This window comes from Sceloporus occidentalis, unplaced genomic scaffold (genome assembly GCF_023333645.1).
Source record: "Sceloporus occidentalis isolate IW3139 unplaced genomic scaffold, rSceOcc1.0.p SCAF_41, whole genome shotgun sequence".
Taxonomy (NCBI): Eukaryota; Metazoa; Chordata; class Lepidosauria; order Squamata; family Phrynosomatidae; genus Sceloporus; species Sceloporus occidentalis.
In genome coordinates, this window is record NW_028317021.1 from 6,756,958 (window position 1) to 6,772,605 (window position 15,648).

General features: G+C 48.0%; 1 protein-coding gene and 2 non-coding genes across 5 annotated transcripts; all 3 read left to right on the plus strand.

Moving 5' to 3' along the window:
• The first annotated feature begins 814 nt into the window (after positions 1-814).
• TRAFD1 (TRAF-type zinc finger domain containing 1) lies at positions 815-15,138 on the plus strand. Of its 3 annotated transcripts, XM_089489833.1 has the most exons (14): positions 815-963; positions 4,505-4,714; positions 5,267-5,354; positions 7,614-7,670; positions 7,827-7,962; positions 8,055-8,108; positions 8,543-8,924; positions 9,632-9,883; positions 10,445-10,512; positions 11,374-11,595; positions 11,738-11,870; positions 12,819-13,029; positions 13,545-13,605; positions 14,458-15,138. In XM_089489833.1, exons 4-14 carry the CDS (start codon positions 7,621-7,623, stop codon positions 14,500-14,502), a joined length of 1,614 nt encoding a protein of 537 aa, XP_089345959.1. In that variant the 5' UTR covers positions 815-963; positions 4,505-4,714; positions 5,267-5,354; positions 7,614-7,620; the 3' UTR covers positions 14,503-15,138. The 3 variants fall into 3 exon arrangements, with proteins under 3 accessions (XP_089345959.1, XP_089345958.1, XP_089345961.1); XM_089489832.1 differs by lacking the exons at positions 815-963; positions 4,505-4,714; positions 5,267-5,354 and adding an exon at positions 7,303-7,398; XM_089489835.1 differs by lacking the exons at positions 815-963; positions 4,505-4,714; positions 5,267-5,354 and adding an exon at positions 7,303-7,398 and having other exon boundaries at positions 13,548-13,605.
• LOC149290082 (U1 spliceosomal RNA) lies at positions 2,118-2,281 on the plus strand. Its single transcript, XR_016277301.1, has one exon. It is a non-coding gene; the product is annotated as a U1 spliceosomal RNA (small nuclear RNA).
• LOC149290083 (U1 spliceosomal RNA) lies at positions 5,712-5,875 on the plus strand. Its single transcript, XR_016277299.1, has one exon. It is a non-coding gene; the product is annotated as a U1 spliceosomal RNA (small nuclear RNA).
• Positions 15,139-15,648: the final 510 nt, after the last annotated feature.

Sequence of the window (15,648 nt, forward strand, 5' to 3'; positions counted from 1 at the left end):
GAGAGATGAGCGTATATATAACATAGACCTGAGAGGAGGCCCACAGAAGTATGGCACTAGTGCCCGCGAGAAGAGAAATTGTGCCAGGAGTGGGCACAAAACTCTGGCAAAGACAGCAATGAAGCATTGTGCTTGGGAAAGGCAAAGCAAGGCTCCTTGGGCCCAGCTGGGCCAGAAAGGAAGGCAGCTGAGAGGCCTTTGCTTGGGAGGGATGGATGATCCCTTGGCAAAATGGGAGGAGGGGGGGATCAAGGGAAACCAAAGCCCAGGGGGACCCTGGGAGCCAGCTCCCCTCCTTTGGCAGGAGCTTTCCTGTGCCCTGGTCAGCTTCACCAAAGAGACTGGAGGTCGCCTTTCTTTTTCTTTTCATAAGCCTTCTGTCCATGGAGCCACCCAAGGGATGCCATGGGGCGCTATACCCTCCATCTTGCCCTTCCCACCAACTTATATACAAAGGCATGCTGCCTCAGAGGCTGGAGGCAATACGTATAGAACTGGCTTCAGCCAACACCAAAAGATAGCTCAGGAGAGATACCAAAGCTTCAGATCCCCTGGCAGTGTTAAAAGAGAAAAGTGTGGGGCGCATGAGCCCAGTGTTCTTGGTTGCGCATGTGATAAGAAACCATGCTTTGTTGTGATGTTCTTCAAACTATCTCATTTGCTGTAATGAGTCAGAAACTTGTACAGACCCAATAGAGCTATATTGTTCTCAAGCAAGGTTTCATTGACCCCAGTTTACTTAAAGTAATTTGGGTTTTGTTAAATTGCAAGGTTCTAATTCCACCTTAAAACTTGACACCAGTTCAGGGGGGCAAACATAGGCTAATCCAAGCTTCCGTCTGCATTTTTCAGGATGAAATGTATACGTATAGGAGTTCAGATAGTTCATCTCTGCCTCCTCCTCTTCCTCCTATGGGTGCATCTCCATGAAGCCCTTTGCATGCATCAACCTGCAAGAGACAGGTGAGACAGTCTTCCTTCAACATGGGCTGCAATGAAATGCCCTAGGAACTCATGCCCTTTTGTTACAGCAATTTCTAAAATGGTGACTCCCAAAACACACTGCAGAAATAGTCCAGTTTGAGACCACTTGAACTGCCTTGGCTCAGTGCTAGGGAATCCTGGGAACTGTAGTTTACTGTGGCACCAGAGCTCTCTCTGACAGAGAAGGCTCAATGTGTCACAAAGCTACAGCTCCCAGAATTCCCCAACACTGAGCCAGAACAGTTAAAGCGGTCTGAAACTGGATTATCTCTGCAGTGTGTTTTGGACCTGAGTCAGGGAAAGGTAATTGGATGCTGAGGTCAAGCCTGCAGTTGAAAGGACACCACTCCACAAGGACTTGTTTTATATTAATGTATTTGTTTATAACCTGTCATTCTCCTAATATGACAGAAAATTGATTACATAAAGTTAAAAATTTGAAACTAAAACTGAAGAACCATTCAACAAACAGTCCAACTAAATTTTGGGGGTTATTGAATTGTGCATGGGCAGCAGTGTGCATGTGCTTTGGCTAGATAGTGGTGAGGAGCGATGGGAGCTACAGTTACATAAAAGAGCAAATGGAGGGTTGCACCATGGCCCCCTACGCATAATGGCAAAGAAATGGGCAGAGGGGTTCAGCGTAGGATACTGACAGAATGGCAGCTGTTCCAAATGACATGCCTACATATCATGAAACTCTTCACCCCCAATAATGTGTGAAGCAGTCTTCAGATGTGGAGGCATGTTGCTATGAATGCACCCCCAAAAGGCATGAATGCAAGAGACAAAACCAATATTTTCCAGGAGAGGAGCACAAGAACAGAGGAAAATCAAATGGTTTCTTGCCCTGGCTGCCTAGCAGACAGCAAGCTGACTGGAGTGCATGCCTACGTCAAGCTCTGGGTGGGGACACATATGCAGATTTCCCTGCAGCAGGGCATTGTGGTAAGGAGCGGAGCATGTGGGGGGCTTCGAATCCTCTCTCTCCAGCACCCTGCCAACCAAGTCTGGCATCAGGCTAAGTTCCAGTTATGCCTGTTTTTGAAGAATAGCAGCACTAAGCAATGGTCACCATGAGCTGGAAGGCAGGGCCATTGAGGGACCAGGGGCTGACTGGGCAGCCCCAACTCATACTTACCTGGCAGGGGAGACACCATGATCACGAAGGTGGTTTTCCCAGGGTGAGGCTCATCCATTGCACTCCGGGTGTGCTGACCCCTGCGATTTCCCCAAATGCGGGAAACTCGACTGCATAATTTGTGGTAGTGGGGGACTGCGTTCGCGCTTTCCCCTGATCACTCTGGGTTCAAGACAGAAAAGACTTGGGGCTCATTTTTGGCGCCTCCTCAGAGGTGTGGCTTGGCAGCAGAATATGGCCACAGATTCTGAGAGTTCCTTGAAAACTCTGTAGTAGCTTTCAGAGAAATAGCCCTGGTAGCTGGAGGAAGGGAGAAAGGGCGGAAAAAGAATGAAGTCTTAGAAGGTGCTGCCACTGTCCTGTTTTCCCTCTCCCTTCAGACTGAAAACCCTGCTTTTAGAGCTACTTTTGATCTCATTTTTGGCAAGGGTACAAATATAAAGTGCACACCAGTAATGGGGAATGAAACAGATCCTTATCCCCCCAGTGATCTCAGAGCATTCTTCTGCTGGAGAGAACATGGGAGCAAGGGAGCAGACTGCCAGCTGTGCTGTCTCACAGAACAGCAATATGTCTCCTAAAAAGCTTATGGAGATAAGGGTAGGGTTGGGGGCAGGGGAGAATTGGTGCAGAACCTCATCAAGGAGAGAATTTTAAAGATCTCTTGCAGGGGTTTCGAGAAAATCACAAACTAAAGGCACTGGTGAGGCTGGAGGAATCTGTTTCAGAGGCATTAGATGTAAGTGTGACACGTGAAAAGAAAGGATTTGGAGACATAGCCGTGTTAGTCTAGAATATTAGTATGCACAGGGATCTTGTAGAAGGGCAAAATCAAGGACCTTTGAACCTTTTTAGATGCCTTTGCTAATATACTGGAAGATACGGAAAAGCAGGCATATTGGAATAATTTGAAATTTGGGGGAGGAGAATCCTGGAGAATGAGAAAATTTAACATAGCTCTTGGCCACTTGGATGCCAACATCTTGCCTTAATCTAACAAGGGGGATTTTAAAAGTGGCCATGTGTATTTAGGTTGTTGGCCCCAGAACCCACAAGCACTGAGAGATGTTATGGCACTTTTACATAAATACCCAAAGAAAATGCTACTTTGGAAAGCTCTGTAATGCTATCAAACATTTCAGACATAGAGCCGCACGAGTTGCAGTGCTTCGGGATAGACACAGTGACCCTTATGCCTTTACAAGGAATAGTTAGCATTCGCTGGGAATTGGGATTCTCATTCAAACTAATAGTATCAAAGGAGAAAAAACCTACACAATATCCACCCCAACTCAGGCAGAAGAAATATGTGAGCTTCTGGGCATACTTGTGAAAAAAGGCAATGGAAAAGGCACTCTTTCATTGCTGGATACTGACGCTTCCATATGAATACCTCTCCAAAATGGAAGATGACCTTTCCAATAGAGAAGTGAATGATGCACAGTACAAATTCCACGTGGTTTACTTTTTCAATTATAACTATATATCTAGAGAGAAATGCAACACTGAGCTGAGTGGGAAAATTTAAGGATAGAAAGTACCCCTTAGCGGATTAAACAGTTGTAGCTATATCAGATAGGGAATTGTTTTATTGTTTTCAATTTGGTTACCTTTATTGTGAACTATTCCAGTTTCTGAGTTTGTCAGGCAAAGAATACTGGCTGAATGATGAACAATAGTAAGAGGAGAGGATAGGGGAGTATATTTTGGAGGGGAGGCAAATATTGAATCTCCCTCCTTGGAAGTCTTTAAACAGAGGCTGGATGGCCATCTGTCAGGGATGCTTTGATTTGGATTTCCTGCATGGCAGGGGGTTGGACTGGATGGCCCTTGCGGTCTCTTCCAACTCTATGATTCTATGATTTGCCAGGAATTACGAAACTTATGGTACCATGCCTTTTGCACAATTAGTCTCAAAGGGCCACAAGATCCCTTTGCATGCTGATGTACATAGTTTGGCTTGTTAGATAAGAAGGTACTCCAAGGAAATTGTTCAAGGGGAGCTGTATATGGAAGACAGAGGATACAAAGCGTTTGATTTCCAGGTTATATAAATGGCAGGTAGAAATACAACATGAAAGAGTTGCCTGGAAGGAAGATCGAGAAAACCTGTATTGCAGCATAGAGACCCCTACTATACAGATCCATCTTAGTGCTGAGACTGAATGCTTCAAAAGAGCATACAGGGGGCCTTGCAATCCTGAAACTTCTTGGGACTAAAATCTCTGCTGTGCTGGAGAGAGGAGCCATTCTACACATGGAGTTATGCTGCCCTCGCGTGGATTGTTTTTGGAATTGTGTAACAGAGCTGATACCGAGATACAAAAAAACCAAAGAATACACCAAAGAGATCATCTTTTCTTATTGTCACTTCCCCAGGGTCCTTCTGGCAGCAAGGCTCCAGACTGCACCACAATGGACAATCCCTGACAGACTTACCTGGAGAGGGAGCTTTGACAGGATCTGGGTGATGGTATTGGCAGGAAAACATCTAGACTTAGTAGACTCCGTTGAGAAATTCATGACGTAGACATCTTTGAGTTAACTTGGTACAAATCAGCTTTAACATAACACCCGTTTGGAAATAAGGTAAAACAGTCCAGAATAGACTTGGACAGCTTCAAGAGCCAATGTAGTGTAGTGATTTGAGTGTCAGACCAGGACCCTGAGGAGAGTTTGAATCCCCACACAGCCATGGAAACCCACTGAGTGGCCTTGGGCAAATCACACTCTCTCAGCCTCAGAGGGAGGCAAAGGGAAAGCCCCTCTGAACAAACCTTGCCAAGAAAACCTCATGACAGGTTCCTATTAGGGTTGCCACGAGTTGGAACAACTTGAAGGCACACAACAGCCTGGCACAGATCATTCTTATCCTCCTTGATTTTATGGTTGTGAGAATGTTCCCCTGTGGCTAAACAAAATTGAAGAGAGTGTTGTGGTTGTGTGCACAGCCAATACAGAAATTAGGGGGAGGGATAACTACTTTAGATTATTCAACAGTGAATCATTGGCAGTACTTTCAGGCTTTATACATGATTTTTCGCTAATTATTAAAGGTTTTGCTCAAAACTATTGTGATAGATGCTTAGGCACTGACAACGGCTCCCTGGATGAGGCTGTTCCTGTTTCTTTCCCCTACAGATACAATTTCTGTACTGAAGGTTCCACCAGAGAATGGGAGGAAGCGAGGTGAAATCCCCAAGTGGCGCTATTTTGTTTTTACGAAAAGGTAGATGAATCTGCAGATGGAAAATGTTGCTGTGAGTGGCGCATCCAATTCTGGTTTAGAGAGGAGGGCTTTTGTGAGTAGAAAGAAGTATCCAAACTCCTCCCTGCTTTCTGCCAGCTCCAATAGGAAGCCTAGTTAAGCAGAGGCTTATGGCCAGACCCCAGAGCATTGTGGGAACAACAACAGGGTGCAAGTGGGGGCTTGCAGGGTACCCCAGATGCTAATGGACCAAAGTGTGAGCCTGGGAGCATTGGTGCTGTGGCACCGTGAGGTTCCTGGCAGTGTTCCAGTGGGGTCACCATGTGCTGGAAGGCAGGGCCATTGAGGGGCCAGGGGCTGGCTGGGCAGCCCCAACTCATACTTACCTGGCAGGGGAGACACCATGATCATGAAGGTGGTTTTCCCAGGGTGAGGCTCATCCATTGCACTCCGGGTGTGCTGACCCCTGCGATTTCCCCAAATGCGGGAAACTCGACTGCATAATTTGTGGTAGTGGGGGACTGCGTTCGCGCTTTCCCCTGATCACTCTGGGTTCAAGACAGAAAAGACTTGGGGCTCATTTTTGGCTCCTCCTCAGAGATGTGGCTTGGCACCAAGAAGGTGCCCATATTTGCTTTCCTGTATTTTCATTGACTTTTTGGGACAGTCACAAAGCTGTCACAAAGCTCCATGGAGCCTCCTGCAGCTGAAAAATGCCGATTCAAATCTTTCCTGGACAATGGGTAGATCCTCTTAGGTTTTAGAAACAAGCACATCCCAGCGGTTTTCTCAGAAATTTAGCTCTTTCGCCAGCCTTTGCGTTTTTGAAAACTATTCTTTGCGTAACAGGATTTTAGTATCTAAAGTTTTGCTGCTAATGTTTTTTTGGTGTGTGTGCTAAATCTTAGATTGCTGTTTTCTTTTAGCTTATACGTGGTGTTATTGTGTGTGTGTGTGTGGGGGGGGTGAATGTAATATTTGTTGTTAGCGGCCCTCAAGTCTATTTTATCTTTCTTAAGTTGTGAAAGCCCTCTGACTGCCTTATGAGCAAAAGAGAGGGCTATAAACAAACCAGACTAGTTGTGTGTGGCTATAAAAACGTCCCCAGAACTTCAGTTAATACAAAATGGAGCTGCTAGCTTAACAACTGGCGCAGGTGTCTGCAGCATATCTCTGCAGGGCTTTAACAGTGATGCTGGCTGGCGGCCCATTTCTAGGAATAATTCCAAGTGATATTTAAAACAAAAAAAGCCTTAGAGGTTTTGTTTGTTTCTTTTCTACATTGTTTTAGTTGAAGCTACAATGGCCGTGTGCATCTTGATATATATATATATATATATACACACACACTTAAGCAATTCATGGAGCTGAAGAGAAGGAGCTGCCACTGTCTTCCAGCTGCCACAGGACCGAAGCCTTCTTTGTGGCTGCTGGGCTCCTCTTGGCTCTGCTCCCAGGCCTTTCCGGAGCGCAGCCCTCAAGAGAAAGAGGCCGAGGAGAGACACCAACAGAGGAGGAGAGCCAGGGGCCACTGTTTGGCTCAAGCTCTTGGCCATGGCAGCAGTTGCCACCCCCCCCCCCAACAGGAGAAACCACAGAGGAGCTCCTGGAGGCTGCCTTGTTTCAAAAGCTTGGCTCTGGGGCTAAGGCAGCTCTGAACTGCGATCTCAAACACACATCGAGAGGAGTCCAGTCACTCTCAGTGGGAAGGCCTGAGCTTCTTTGAGTCCTGCCATTGGGAAGCAGCTGGGAAGGAAGGGCCCAGCCGAGAGAGAGGCCAACTCCACTTCCCAGAATCCCCCGCGCTGAGCCAGACCCCAGAGCGCATGCCTGCCGAGGGGAGGACTGAAGGGCGCTGGCGGGAGGCTCGAAGCCTGGGCGGGGCCTCTCGCGGCGGGCCAATGGGGAGGCGTGCCGGGGCGAAGGGCCAATGGGAGCCGGGCGCCGGGGAGCCAACGGTCTCGTTGGCGAAGGGGGCGGGGCTAAACAACGTCTCTTTCGCTTCCCTAATCCTTAGTCGCTACTGGGCGACTGGGGCCTGAGGTTCTCCTCCGCTCCGGAGCAGGTAAGGCAGGCAGGCAGGCAAATCGAGGGCCCCGGCGCCCGGGGAGAAGCCAGCCAGGCCTTCCCGCTCCTCCTCCTCCTCTTCCTGGGCCAAGGCAGCCCTGCAAGTCTTCTGACTCGGGGTTAACCCTGAGGAGGAGGCAACGCCCTGGGAAAGCGAAAACGAAAGTGAAAGGGCCTCGTTGCCTCCCTCTCTTTCTCTCTCTCCGACCGCAGAGCAGCCATGGCGGCCCTGGCAGGAAGCGAGTACGAAACCCAGCTCTGCGGCAACTGGTAAGCAACCCGAAGGCAGGGCTTGGCTCGGGGGCGCTCTGCCTTCTCCTGATGAAGGCTTGGGGGGAGGGGGGGAGGGGGGGAGGGAGAGACCCAAGGAGCATGGCCCCTTGCGCTCTTGGAAGGCTTGCCAAGGGCCTCCTCCCTCTCTTCCAGCCAAAAGGAGATCCCCGCGGCCAACTTCGTCATCCACGAGATCCACTGCCGGAGGAACATTGGGGTCTGCCCTGTCTGCAAGGAGGCCTTCCCCAAAGCGGAGCTGAGGCGTCACCAGGAGCAGGAGCACACCCAGGTGAGAGCAAGGGGGCCCCTGGCGCTCCCTCTCGGCCTTGCCAGCCGGGACGGAGCACCCACCACCTCTTTTCCCGCTGCTTTTGGTCCTAGGTGGTCTGCAAGTGCGGCAGGGAGATGGACAGAGGCCTTTTGCAAGAGCACGAGGTGAGTAAAAGAAGACACACTGCAGAGAGAACCCGGTTTGGCACCGCTTTGAAGCGTCCGCTCCGGGCCCACAACAAACTCCAACTCCCAGAATTCCATCGCCTTGAGCCAGGAGGCTTCAAAGCAGTGCCAAACCGGGTTATTTCTCAGCTGTGGATGCCTGGCCAACTCCTCTGCCCAGGCACCCAGGAAGTACCCTCAGCTCCAGGGCCTGAGTCATTCTGAAGCGAGCGGAGAAAGCACCAGCCCCTGCTATCGGGGAGGAAAAGGTGCGGCCATTGTTGCCAACCCAGAGGGCCGGGTTGGGCTCCCGACTTCAGCGGAGACTCCAGGCACTTCCCTCAGGGGCAAGGAGTCGGAAAGAGCCCACAGAAGGGCTTCTTGAGGCTGCTCAGCTGACAAATAGAGTGCTTGGCTTGCCTCTCTTGTCCTAGGCTTCCGAATGTCCCTTGCGGCCTGTAGCCTGCCAGCACTGTGACATCGAGCTGGCCTTCAGCAAACTCCAGGAGCACGAGGACTACTGTGGCACTCGGACCGAACGCTGTAGCAGATGCAACCAAAATGTCATGCTGAGAGACCTGAAGGAGCACCCCACAGACTGTGGCAAGAAGACGAAGGAAGCAGGAGTCGGCCAGGCCAGGCCCTCGGAGGCAGTTTTTCGGAATATTCAGACTATCCGAAACATCCCCCGTCCGGATGATGCTGCCAGATCCCTGCCGAGGACAAGCAGGCTATATAACTCTCTCTTGCGTGACCAGCTGCCCAGGGAGTTTGGCAGGAGGAACAGTGGTCCAGCTCAGGTGGATGAGAATCGAGGTAACATCATCTCGCAAACAAGGAGATGGAGACATTTTAGGACAGTGATCAGGGACAGAAGCTCTGGTTGCTGTTAAACATGGTTAAAGTGGATACTAATGTTAACCTTAACCATGGTTAAGGGCATTGGGAGATGTTCTTGAGAGAGTGTCTGACAAAGGACTATTCAGGCCCATCACCACTGGAGGTAGAAGTATCTGTGTATTAGCCTTGTTAGGAGACCAGTACATACCTTGAGCCAGTGTGGTGTAGTGGTTTCAGTGCTGGACTAGGACTGGACAAGTCTCTCTCTCTCAGCCTCAGAGGAACACCATGGTGGCAAACATCATTTGAATAAATCTGCCCAAGAAAACCCCATGCTAAGGTTGCCTTAGGGTTGCTGTAAGTTGGAATGACGGGAAGGTACATAACACCACCATATACGTTGGATGATGAGGTGCTGCAAATAACCTGGGACCTTTTGCACACCACCCTGGTGCCTTGAAAGTGATCTTTGGCACTTCCCACAAATATCCCAGAGGGGAGCTCCTCCTTTTTTTCAGCCCAAAACAAGTTTGAGGGAATGTTTTACGTAAGTTTTCAAAATCATGACTTCACTCCTAGTTTGTGTTGCTGCTGTTTCTCCAAGTAAATGGTTAGGCTGATGCTAAAGATGAGAGTCCTGTTACATTTGTCCCTAATGTTCCTTTATGTTTTGTCTCGTGAAGCTCACCTGGAAAAGATGACAACCCCTTTGGCCTTTAGGGGAGAGCAGGATTGTGACTTGGATTACCTGTTGGCTTTGAGCTTGCAGCAAGAAAATGTCTCTCATGAACACAGTGCTGCTGCGATCCAGAGTGATCTCTTGCGGAATATCTGTCCCAGCAAGAATAGCTCAGTGGAGAACTCGCTTGAAACAGATGAGTCCAGTATCTTCTCTCAGGATGCACTGGTGCATAATGCTCCAAAGAGGTCCAATAGTAAGTGGCTATTTGGTACTCGTCATCTTGGAGACTCCTGGCTGTTGGGTAGCTTGCTGTGGTGTCATGGAGCATGCATGTATATTGTTGACTGAACTGTTCCAAGGATGTTAACAATGAATTTGCCTTTTGTGAGGGTGGCATAAGCTCTGCTGGACTTGAGAAAATCCACACAGGATTCAAAGGCTGTGTGTTGGTGCAACAGAGTGGATAGGCAAGTTTTCCCTATGGGTGTTCAAGAGGGGAGTCTCAAGGAACTTGGGTGCTAGTCTAAATTTCCTCCATTGGCTTTAAACTTTCAAGCCAGAGTTCGCTTTTCCGCGCTTCCCTTTCCAGTCTTTTGTGTGATACTATTTAGATTGTAAGCCTGGAGGCAAGGCTTGTCTTGTGTTGGAGCCTTTTCGCCTGAGAAGCAGGGCCAAAAACTCTTTTAAAATGTTTGTTTTCAGCTTGGAAAAAATGGGGACCCTGCTTGATTGCTTGGAATTCTGAAGCGATGTTGCCAGTGGCTCAATGGGCGCTGTGGTGAGGGGTGTCATGTTCTGTCTCTTTGCCTTGCAGCTGTGATCCTCCTGTCTTGTGAATTCTGTGAGGAGCTGTACCCAGAGGAAGACCTCATCCTTCATCAGGTTTTATTACCATGTATTCTTCCAATGCTGCTAGAAGGGAGAACTGATAGAGCTGAGGACAGAGAATGCCTGTAGCCCTCTTTTAGCACTATATAGTTGAAGTGTGCTGAAAGCAAGGCTTCGGTAGTAAATGTACATGTGTCTGGTGGAGAGCCAGCCCTCAGGTGTTATGTATGTGTGTCTTCAAGTCACCGCTCAACATATTGCAATCCCGTGAATTCCATAGGAATTTCTTAGGTAAGGCATACCGAGAAGTGGTTCATTTTTGCCTTCTTCTGAATATAAAAGCCTACAGCCCCTGGTATTTCTTGGCAGTTCTCCATCCAAGCAGTAACCAGATTTGACTTGGCTTAGCTTCCAAGTTTACATGGAATCTGGAGCCTTCAGGATACTAGGTAGGTAATTCAATTTCCAATAGAATAATACACCAGAGCATTTTTGTTATGGCTCCTAGTTTGTTGTCTTGAGCTTTTAAGCACAGAAAGAGAAGGCAGGTACCACCTTTTTCTAAACCGGAGCTGGGCAAAGTGTGACCCTCCAGATATTGTTAAACTGTAGCTCTCAGCATTCATCACTGGCTGTGATGCCTGGGGCAAATGGGAATTGCAATCCCAACAACATCTGGGGAGGGGACCCACTTTGCCCAGCCTTGTTCTAAACAAACAAGGATCTCATATCTCTGCTTAAAATGCAGCTCTGTGTTTGCTAGTGTTGATGGGATATAGAAAGCGGGGAGACTTCTGCGGATGAGAAGCCCCTCAGATTTTCTCTCCACATTGGTGTTGATGGCTATAGCAGAAGGGCTTCTTGCTGGCTGACTGGGTCTTAGGGAGAAGGAATTAATGGGCCCTTTCTCTGCAGACGGGATGCGACCCCACCAGCGCTTTGGCTGCCTTCAGCAAGAGAAGCTCTTCCCCACCACAGTCGGAGCGCCTTCGAGGCCTGTGGGAACAGCTGCAGAGCAACCAGACCACAGGCAGTAGAGAAATGCCTCCGTTCCAGCATGACACCTACAGCAGCCTCATGCTGCCTTGCGAATTCTGTGGCATTCAGCTCGAAGAAGATATCCTCTTCCACCACCAGGTAAGAAGAGTGGTAGAGTTCACCTGGAGCTTTGCTGGCTGATCTTGTGTCAAGGGTGTGCAGGACATCTGTCCCTTCTCCCTTGAACTCTGCACCTGGGAGAGTCCTCTAAATGCTTAACATTCTTTTTCTCTCAACTCAGGATCAGTGTGATTTGCGCCCTGACACAGCCTCCTCGGTGGGAAGGACGCCAATGCAGCAAAGGACTCCAGCCATGAATAACGTGGAGAAAACAGAGATACTGGATCTGCCTCGAACACGCATCCAGCACCAAGGTATTGCCATTGGCTCTCCAAGAGACAAACAAGTTCTCAGCCTGAGAACTGTGGAAGGTAGAGAAGAATGTAATGCTTAAAGCAGGATTATTTTGGAGATTTTGGGTATTTGCCTCCTGGTCCAAAGTGGTAGGTCCTGCATGAAGCAGGAGTTTGGACCAACTGATCTTCAAAGGCGCACCATTCAACTTATGACTGAAGCCCACAATGGCTGGATAGTGACTCTTGTCATTCCCATTCTGGGGCTGGCCGTTAAGTTTAATGTCCATTTCATGCTGAGCACTCAGTTCAGTCTGTTCAGTTGAGATCCTGTGAAACTATACTATGCTTGCCCATTGAATACCCCTGGGACTCAGTGGAGCGACTGCATTCCCTTGACTGGTATTCTGTGGTTGGTGCAGAGCCGCCACAAACTGGAGAACATTCTGGCTATGTTAGTGCAGCCAGATACAAAATGATTACACCGTCTATCTAGGGCTACAGGGGTTCTCTGGAAATGTCAGCAGATGATGCAGTAATTCTGTGTCAGCCAGTTGATCCCAGTTCCTCCACACCTTCTCCACCAGTAACAGCAACTGGGGAGGGGGTTTGAAGCAGTCCAGTAATGAATCTGAGGGGAGTTTTGGTCATTGTATGGATGAAAGGGAATACTAAGCTCTACAGTGACCGGGGGGGGGGGGAATGACATATGTAGGTGTAAGTATGACTTATCGCTGCATTTGCTACTAAGAGATATCACTCGTAGTCTATGATACTTAGAGCTCAGAAAAAAAGACTTTTTTAGGGTTAGAATCTTTTCCTTGCTGGCTGATTCTGGGAGCTGTAGTCCAAAAAAGTCACTTTTTCAAGGTCTGATGTTTGGCCTTCTCAGAAGAGAAATTCTGTCTGCTCTGTAGCTATTTGCCTTTCTTTGCCTTGTGGTTCCTGATTCCCACTTTTTTCCTTAAGGGGAAATCTCACAGCCAACTTCTCCTGACAACAGGAGAGAAAACAACATTGGGCCAACAAAGGGAGGAAAGCCCAGAGTGGGTGTGCAAACATCAAGTTGGCACCCAAGTGACCTTCCAGCTGCCCCCATGTCTACTAGACGATCTCACCGCAACTTCACTTCCAGTAGCTACAAGCCAAGTTTCCCAGATACTGCTCCAACTCGACCCAGGTGGGTGTTGCCTGGCCATCACAGGTCTGTATTTTACATTTTTCTCCAGGTTCCAGTTGGTTAGTTACAGATTCATCTTCTTCCAGGGCAGAAGTACACTCGCTTCCTGGGGTAGGTCAACAGGATCCTCTTACCAGTGTCCTGTTACACATCTTTGTAATTCACTTAACATTGTTTCTTTGTGCCTCTGCTACATAGCTAAGTATACATAAATCATGAGAAGTGCTATTGTCACTTCTTGCTGCCATTTTGAGATCAACTGCAGGGAAAACCAGGTATTTGGGGGGTGGGGGTGGATTTCTGCTTTGACGTGGGGCAGAAATAGCCCCGAAAGCATGCTATTTTATGTTTTTAATTGCAAAACTGGCAGGGGATTTCAGAGGCCACAAAAGTTGAGTCAAGAAGCCCCTTGTGGCACACCGGCCACTCATTCCCATGCCTGCTTTAAAAGCTGTTTAATCTTGAAATGAGTTTAAGTTTACAAAAGGTTCATCTCTTTGTTTTTCCCCCTCCAGTAGCCTGAGAAGTGAAAGTGGCAGGAGTCCCACTAGGCGGACCCGTTACAACAATACGGAAGTAAGTATTGTGGGTGCTCCTAATTGCCCCCAAAGGCCCAAGTCTCTTCTAAGGCTTTCCACCTTCTCAGCAGAGTTTCAGAAAATCCTACACTGAGCAAATACAAATGCAGTGGCAAAAGAAGTGGAATTCTTTGTTATATCTGATCAGACTTGACCCTGGGGTTTTTCCAAGCAGTGCAAGGACCTTGCTCTTTCCGTCTTTCCTTTCCAACTCTGACAGACAATAACTCTGTAAAAATGCAGTCTGTGTTATCTGTCAATATGGAGCTCCACTCTTTAGCCAGCAGGGCTCTGTGTTCACCCCATTAAGGCAGACTTGAGTGGCTCCGTTGCTTCCTATTGGAAAATGGTTCTCAGCCAAGTATTCTCTTTATCCTCTGCTACTACGGCAATAGGGATTCGGGTAGTTGAAGGTTTTCCTGTATGCCTCTATCCTATGCGTAGTGTCTCTAGAACTTTCCCCATTTGCTCGGACACCATTGTAATACATGGTCAACAATGTGACTGCAATGTTCTGGGTGTGTCTGTGCTCACAAGACTCCTCCCTCTCTTGCTGTCTCCTTGTCAGGATGAGGTGTGTATGTTAACATACATTTGGATGTAACTAGTAATTTTTTCAAAAATACAGTAACTTGCATGTTGCTTGCCTTATTTAGCTGAAGATAGTCTGAGGGACCCAAGAGATAGAGCACTTTCACGGTCTGCTGAAGGAGAGTCTTAACTGAATCGGTCTTCATCCTTGCCCCCCCCCAAAAGTGGCTAATACCCTGGGAATCTATCCTTCATCCAACACTTCCTTGTTCTCTCCCTCCTGATGCCCTTTCATTAATGCCTGGCCATTCTTTTACAGGCAAAACCCTGGCAAGCTGAATCCAATTATTCTGATGATGAGTAAGAGGAGAGGAACTCGTCAGGGCTGTGCATAGCCGTCTCTTTCTACATTTAGCCCAGCACCAGACCATGGACAGCTTTGGTGGGAATGATGTTACCTGGAGGTGGGATGGGAAGTGTGTGTGCCCCCACTTCAACCAGAGATGTGGTGGCAAGAGGAGCCTTTGGCGCCTCCTTTCCCAAATGCGCAGTGTTTCAGGGCAGGGGACCGATTTGAGATGCTTTTAGGCCTTCTGCTCAGAATACCCAACTGTGGAGTAGTCTCCTCTGCACCCAACAGAGGAAGGCCTGACAATCCAGCAGCAGAGTTAATACCACAGCCATGGCTCTGTTTGCTTCACAAGACTTACTGCTGTATGCCACTGTGGCATAAGGATTCTTTTCCTCTTGTAATCCAGTCTGATCTTTAGTCTGAGGAGATGGGAGGGGGAAGCACTAGGAAAAGCCATCACATTTCATGGTGGTGCTTGTGTGTGTAAATAACATGGTCTTGAATACCAGAAGTGCCCAGTTAAATGCCTTCAAAGCTGAGAGGCTTCATGGAGCAAGTAAGCCTTTCATCTTCTTCCTCATCGTTCTCATTGTTATGTTTTGAACACTGTTTTAAAGTTCTCATAATAAACTTTATATCTGCCAATCAGTTTTGCAGCGTAGCTGAGAGGTTTTGTATTTATTAACCCCTGACACAGACCCACACATACTGTAGGCACAATGCTGCCAGAAGAGTCAGCTTGGTCTAGTAGCTTGAGTGCTGAACTATAACTCTGGGAGACCAGGTTTGAGCCCCATTGCACAGTGAGGTTTCTCAACCCTTCATTTGATTCTTTAAGGTTCTTTATATGAACTCTGTAGCCATAATTCAATTGTTAGAATACTGAATTTGTTCTTCCTTGCTATAGCAGAAACAGGACCAGGTTTAGTTTAATGTAGCTTTAAAAACCTAGGAGACCTTCAAGGAAATTTTTACTCGGGAGTATCATGTATGTCTGGTGACAGCAGTGCATTACTAATTTCAGAATTAATGTAATGTATCACGGTAAGTCTGACAGGCCACTTCCATCATCATTTTTGATCAGTTGCTATTGGTTCCAAGTACACTCACTCTATTCTTGTGGACTGCTTGTAGCAATTTCTTGAAACGGGGATAGTT